This window comes from Osmerus eperlanus, unplaced genomic scaffold (assembly GCF_963692335.1).
Source record: "Osmerus eperlanus unplaced genomic scaffold, fOsmEpe2.1 SCAFFOLD_674, whole genome shotgun sequence".
In the NCBI taxonomy this organism is placed as follows: Eukaryota; Metazoa; Chordata; class Actinopteri; order Osmeriformes; family Osmeridae; genus Osmerus; species Osmerus eperlanus.
Genome location: NW_026911231.1, coordinates 2644 through 10000, shown reverse-complemented (window position 1 = coordinate 10000; position 7357 = coordinate 2644). Strand labels below are relative to the sequence as shown.

Genomic DNA, 7357 nt, shown 5'->3' with positions numbered 1-7357 from the left:
CGGACTTCCCTATGGTGAAGGTGGAGCCGCCCGACTCTGGAAGGACAGGGGAGAGACAGGGTCAGGAGGGTGGGGGAGAGAGGGTGTGGTGGGGGTGGGGAGGTCTGGGGGGTGGGGGAGAGGGGGTGTGGTGGGGGTGGGGAGGTCTGGGGGGTGGGGGAGAGGGGGTGTGGTGGGGGTGGGGAGGTCTGGGGGGTGGGGGAGAGAGGGTGTGGTGGGGGTGGGGAGGTCTGGGGGGTGGGGGAGAGGGGGTGTGGTGGGGGTGGAGGAGACCATAGACAGAGAGGGTGTGGTGGGGGTGGAGGAGACAGATGTCCCTACCTCTACAACCATAAAGGATTCTTTGGTTTTCCCTGTGTGAAACCGTTCGGGTTCAAGGTCGAACCTGTTTATCCACAAAAGGATTTGGCTTGAATCATTTTTAACAAATAAAAGTTCAACAAGTAAAAACATATAATTTAGGTCGTTGGATCGGTGGATTCTGTCAAAAATAGGAGCGATCCCAGTCTCTCTGGCGTGCAGAGAGACCAGTACAGGAAGACGTGGCAGTCCAGACCACCATCAGACCGGCCAAATATCATCAGCAGATGATGTTTCCAGTCTGCAGCCGTCGATCCAGCGGAGCTGCAGATGAACTGAATTACTAACACCCTGAATGATTCATTGCCGTCTTCTATAAGTAAATATCCTGCAGATTCCTTGACTCTGCCACTCCCAAGCCCTGTCAATAAATATTGAACTCAACAGCTTTCAGCTTGACTACGTGATCATACACTTGATTACACCCAACACGATGAAACTCACACCAAAGGAGGGATCGAGGACCTGAGTTGTTCCAGAGATGGGAGTAAGGGGTGAGGAGGGGTGAGCAGGGGTGAGGAGGGGTGAGCAGGGGTGAGCAGGGGTGAGGAGGGGTGAGGAGGGGTGAGGAGGGGTGAGGGGACATACAGGGGGGGGGGATGGAGAGGTAAGATATGTACAGCACAGCATCCTTGCGGTAAGAAGTAGAGAGTGAGAGTAGATTTTGGATGGAGGCGCAAGGCATACTGAACATCACCAGGGTGCAAACTGCACTGCTGAATAATATATAGCTCCTTCAATATAAAAAAATATAGGCCTGCAGTGTAACATGAGAGAAAGCACAACCCTGTGGGAGGCACACACACATGCGTACACACACACACCTTCACACCAATGTACACACACAGATATACGCACACACACAATTTAGCTTCCAGGGCAAAATTTGTCACGTAATCATTCACAATGGTGCTCGACTTGACAAGCGACACACCTATGACGACCATCAGTGAAACTTGGCCTGACTGTTCTCCAGCAGAGAGCTGCTTAGACAGAGATTTCCAAGAATGTTTACCGACTTGATCCTTACAACAACAAGCGCGCAGTGATGAAGCGCGTTTTGGACTGATTTATGAGCGTGGGGCAGACGCAGGCAGAGCTCACTCACTCTTGCCACTCTGCAGACTGCGGTTGTAGCCCACAGGGCTGAGGAACTCGAAGATGAAGACGGTCACAGCCACCACGGTCAGACACATGACGAACATCATCACCCACACCGCTGGACTGTAGGGCTCTGAGGAGAGGAGAGGAAAGGAAAGGAGAGGAGAGGAGAGGAGAGGAAAGGAAAGGAAAGGAGAGGAGAGGAGAGGAGAGGAGAGAAGAGGAGAGAACAGAAGAGGAGAAGAGGAGAAGAGGAGAAGAGGAGAAGAGGGAAGAAAAGAGAAGAGGAGAGAAAAGGAGGGAAGAAAAGAGAAGAGGGAAGAAAAGGAGAGAAGAGGAGAGGAGGGAAGAGAAGAGGAGAGCAGAAGAGATGTTGAGAACAAACATGTCATGGACAGAGAAACCATCAGAGCAACAATAATCTCCAGAACTCCATGAAGGAACCAATCAGTGTTACTTGACTGTTTCTGTGTTTTCCAATCAGCACAGCTCAGTGTAATTCAGCCCAATAAGCCTGCGCTCCCACAGGACCACTTGAGCTGCTGACTGAGAGGAAATACAAGTTGAGACGACAGAAAAGGCTGAGCAAGAAAACAGCAAAAAGGCAAGGAAAGGCCATCGCCCAAACAATACCTCAGCCCCAGTGTTGCAGAACGGAAAACAACCACAGGCTACAACTTGTTTTCTCATTGACTTCATTGTTGCCAAAACTTCCGCATGGATTGTAACTGCTGTTGCGTCGATGGGTGAGCATGAACTAGACCGGAACCTCCGACCAGAGGAGCTGCTTCCTGTCTGGGTGTTGCGTTTCTCGACTCGAACCTACCCAGGAAAGCTGAGGGCGACACCGTCCCGTTGCTACGGGAGACCATGACGCTGATGCCCGTTTCCACGAAGGGGACGGAGAAGTCCACCACCTCCGAGCGCTCCTCGTTGATGGTCAGGGAGCCGATGGCCATGTCTGCTCGCTTGTACACCACCTAGAGGCGAGGAGGAGCAAATGCAGTTAGGAAGGAGAGCTGGGAGGTGGGCAGACAGGGGACAGATTCATGGTAAGGTTTCTCCAGGGAGAGGACATTACATTTACATTACATTTAGTCATTTAGCAGACGCTACAGAGCTACTTACAGTAAGTACAGGGACATTCCCCCGAGGCAAGTAGGGTGAAGTGCCTTGCCCAAGGACACAACGTCATTTAGCACTGCCGGGGAATCGAACCAGCAACCTTCTGATTACTAGCCTGATTCCCTAACCGCTCAGCCACCAGACTGAGGACCCCAGCCTCCTCCGCCAGCGCCTCGCCTCGCCTCCACCCTCTGCCTACGGCCTTCTGCCTCATCTCAGGAAGCTGGAGACGCCTCAGGGAAGCAACAGAGCCTACGGTGCTCTGAGGGCTTCAGACCCATAGATATATACAAAGACTAGATGTCTTACGGCGGAGTCTAGAACGTCCGCACATGGCGGCCATCTTGCTACAGTCAACCCGCTCACCCATAACATTGTGTTGATGCTACAAGTACTTTTTAAATTTCCAACCGATTTTTAAACGGTTTGGTTCGTTATCAACGTCAGAGATGTCGTTATGCCACTGCATACTTCTATTCTATTTTTTTTTTAAATAACAGCGGATGACATCACCCTACTGCTGTTGCAAACCGCTCTACTTGAGAGCAGAGCGCCGTGTTCCCCAGGACAGACCCCAACCTCGCTCCGGGAGGGGGGGGGGAGGGGGAGGGCTCTCTCCACGCGTCTCCTCCACATCTCTTTATCATACAAAGTGAGTTAGCCCCCCCCACCCACCCACCCACCCACCCCGCCCCACCTTCAGATAGGAAAACGCTGTGTGTGCTGATAGAGTAAGTGAAATGTTAATCTACATTAGACATGGCACATCCGCACTTCAGAGCGAATCAGCAGAAAGAAGCGAACGCGGCAGAAAGCAGAGGGCCGCGGCTCTGCCAAGTCTGGATTACCTGATCAAAGAACGGCAGGCTTTGGTACATCTGATCAAAAGACAGAAATTAGCCTGAGAAAATAAAACGCACTTAGGCCTTTTGCATGTGAATGTGGGTGGATAGACGACGCTGGCTGAGGATCAAGCCGGCGTAAAAGTGATGTTGAGGGAAAAGCGAAGGAACCCGCTCGGCCATTGTTCACGATCCCATGGCAACGAGCCTTTGCCAAACTCCCTTTAGGACGTAGCGACACAGCAGGACGCCTCAATCAAACAAGGACCACACCTAACTCCCACAGGGTGTGAGACTGTAAATGTGTGTGTGTGTGTGTGTGTGTGTGGGTGTGTGTGTGTGTGGGTGTGGGGGGGGGGGGGAGGGGGCACATGTATGAGTGTCTCTGTGTAGGGGGAGGAGCCAAAGTGAATGCATGCAAGGTGCACACGTAAGTGTACACATTATACAGTGTCTGTATCTATGTCAGGCCTGTCTGCCTGAATTCCTGTGTACTATGCCAAGTGTGTGTGTGTGTGTGTGTGTGTGTGTGTGTGTGTGTGTGTGTGTGTGTGTGTGTGTGTGTGTGTGTGTGTACGTAATAAACGATGGCTGTCTGAGTGCTGGCTGTGGTTAAGGGTCCATAACTCTCTTAGTGATTGATGTGGCATGCAGCATTTAACTGGTAGCCCCAGAGGCAGGAGCAGAGGCCAGAGAATGCTGGGACATGGGTAAGAAAAGCAACACACACACACATGCACACTATCTCTGCTGCACAAACACACTCCCACACATACATTAACCCAGACACCCGCACATGCTCAGATCACACCTACAGCGTCACGGTTCCATCGACAAGAGACTTACTTCTCCAATCAAGCCGTTCCAAACTCCATCAATCTTCTTCCCATGCTTGCCATTGGTCACCAGGTAGAGGTCATAGGTAAAACCCACAATCTTAGCCAATCGCTTTAGGATGTCAATGCAGAAGCCTTTGCAGCATTGTTTCTTAACGGTCTCGCCCTCCTGGATTGCACTGTGACACACACACACGCATGCACACACACACACACACACACAAAGAGAGGGGGGAAGTGTCAGCCTTGGGAGAATGTTGGAGCAGAAACAGCGATGACTAACGGAAGAAAACAATTGAAAGAAAGAGAGGTAAAGGTGATTAATAGCTTTTCCTTATACTCTTAAATAGTGCTGCGGTAAGATCTCCACTCTCATCCATTCCAGACTGATGAACCTCAAACCCACATGTTTATACTTTTTCATTTAGAAAACGTTGCTCAACACTAGTCTACCAGAAAATCATCTGACAAGTCATATTTCCATTGATGAGTTACGCATGATGTAAATGTGCAGCTGTGATAGTGTATCATCTATCGTTTCAGGATTCACCCATCAGAGGTAAACACGTTTTCTCAGAATTTGCAAAAATGTGCTCTCTGCAGACATTGCTCATAACTTGTTGTGCACTGAGGGCAAATGTTACAAAAACATCCTAATACGGTCAGGTCTAGAATTGACTGTGAAGTTAGAAACATGACTTTTAATAACCAGAAGAGATTATGGTAGCTAACCCTATTGCTCCCTTAACCTACACTCATATTGTAAGGCTTGTGCTTTTTTTCCATTGACAGACAACAGGTCGCCCTCATGGAGATCTCTCCATGAGGGCTAGCTATCTGTTCGATAGCTAGCTAGTGATAGCGGAGGCGATGACGTGTACTGATGCGCGTGAGCGTGGGCTGTGATTGGATGATGACAGGTGTTGGTGATCATTCTCAAGTGTTGTGATCAGCACTGCTGCTGTTGCTGTTGTTTCAGTCATGATTAGATCAGCGTAGCAGTCAATACACGGGACAAGGGAGGTCGGGTATGGGACAAATCAATTAGGGTCAATATAAGGGACGTCCTGGCTAATACCTGACAGTTGGCAGACCTTTCTACAACGGCTCATGTTTGCGTCCACTGTGGTGTTCAACAGACCAACGCTCTGGGCTGCGTTTCCCGATAACGATGGATCGTAGCAACGATTGAGCAAAAAACGAAACCATCGATATTTCTTACGTGCGTTTCCCAAACATGCTCGTAAGGAGTAGGCTAATCCATGCACTTTCAAGAGTTAAGAATTTTCAAGAGACACTTTAGCTACGATGTCTTTAGGAACGGCCCGTAAAACTAAGATTCGTCCTACGATGGATTCTACGATCAACTTAGGCTTACGACGCTTTCGGGAAACGCAGACATGCACAATGCCTTTTCAGCAGAACCGGAATCTTTCAACAGTCTGTTAACATAAATGGAAAAATGAAAAGGGTTGATTCTATCATGGCAACACACTGGGTCGATGATAAAAAAAATATATATATAATAAACGTTAATTCAATCAAAAATAAAATCAATCTAACAGCACTTTCCAAACCCGCTCCTTCTAATCATTCTAATCTAATCTCATTGGTCCAGGTTGATCTTTGACCCCGGGCTGGCAGTCACCTGACGTTGAGAGGTCTCCGGCAAGGGACGGAGTCGCGGATGCAGGTTCCGGAGGCGGGATCGGCCGGCTCCACGATGACGAACGGCCGCTCCTCCAGCGTGACGACGCGCAGGTGCTGGGCGTCGTCCGGGGGCTGGAGGAAGGGGCCGTAGCGAGAGCCTGCCGGGTAACGGAGTCTCAGGACGCCGTTCTCCCACCAACCTACCTGGGGAAACAGACCCAGAGAGGGTTGGAGAGGGAGGATGGACACACACTAACACACACTAGCACACACTAACACACACACTTACACACACTAACACTAACACACACTAACACACGCACACAATAACACACATACACTAACACACACAGACAGACTCAAATATATACTACAGTAACAAACACATTCGACGCGTCCACAAAAAACACTTGAAATTTCTATAAACCAAACTTTTGCTTTCACTGTCCTCGCTAACTCTGGGTATACTATACACACTCAGGGTAGTTTGAACAACACACAAGCGCATCGCTGTGTCTAAACCAGTAAAGTCAGGCTGCAGAGTACAGGAGAGTTTGGCAGCCAAGCCCTGTGTACTGAGGAGACAGAGAGAGGGAGAGAGAGGGAGAGACAGAGAGAGAGAGAGAGAGAGACAGAGAGAGAGGGAGAGAGAGGGAGAGAGAGGGAGAGAGAGAGAGTGAGAGGGAGAGACAGAGAGAGGGAGAGACAGAGAGAGGGAGAGAGAGGGAGAGAGAGGGAGAGAGAGGGAGAGACAGAGGGAGAGAGAAACCATGACACTGACGATGTTTCGACCACGTTTCGACCGCAGCCCTCAACAGACGCTCAATCCAAACACCCTCAGGAGAGAAGAGACAGGAAACAGATACCCCAGACAGGGCAAGAACACTCACACACACAGACACACACAGACACACACAGACACACAAAGACACAGACACACAGACAAGCAAAGCAAAACAAAACCCTGTGCCAGGAATTGTGTTTCTGAGAAAATGGTTTGTTGTGCCCGTCAATGACACAGCTAATTGAACAAATCAGGGGCTAATTATTATTGTGAACACAGTGGATGATTCAGCCCAGCTAGAAAATAATGATGATGGTCTCTGATGCTGGGTTCACGGTGCAGCAGAGCGCTGTGTCACTACTGCATGAGTCAAGCAGGGCTGTGTTTACAAGCGCTAACGTTCCTTAACCTTTTCATGTTCCTGTTAAATTTGCCTGAAAACGCCTAAACAGCATACCCAAAGTAAATTGGAAGCTGTTCTTGAACCATTTGGAGTACATGCATGTAAATGATCTCTTTTGAAAGCTGACACTCTGAAGTTATGTCCCCTGTTGTCAGGACCCCTGTCAGTCCTTCTAGTGTTGAGTAATAGAAGCTTGAACACAAGGAAAGTGAAAATTTCTATTTCCGCCTAGATTTTGTTTTGAAAACAGAGGCCT

The 7357-nt window shown here is 49.4% G+C and overlaps 1 protein-coding gene across 1 annotated transcript in view; it reads right to left on the bottom strand.

The window, feature by feature from the left end:
• The window catches only part of LOC134015783 (glutamate receptor ionotropic, NMDA 2D-like), a gene marked incomplete at both ends in the record, with an annotated part of 11310 nt that extends 5192 nt beyond the window's left edge, over positions 1-6118 (bottom strand). Inside the window, 5 exon segments of the mRNA XM_062455316.1 lie at positions 1-36; positions 1469-1594; positions 2288-2441; positions 4275-4443; positions 5913-6118. The exon segment at positions 1-36 is cut by the window's left edge and continues 194 nt beyond it. Of these exon segments, the coding sequence (XP_062311300.1) occupies positions 1-36; positions 1469-1594; positions 2288-2441; positions 4275-4443; positions 5913-6118 (691 nt within the window).
• Between the last annotated feature and the right edge of the window lie 1239 nt (positions 6119-7357).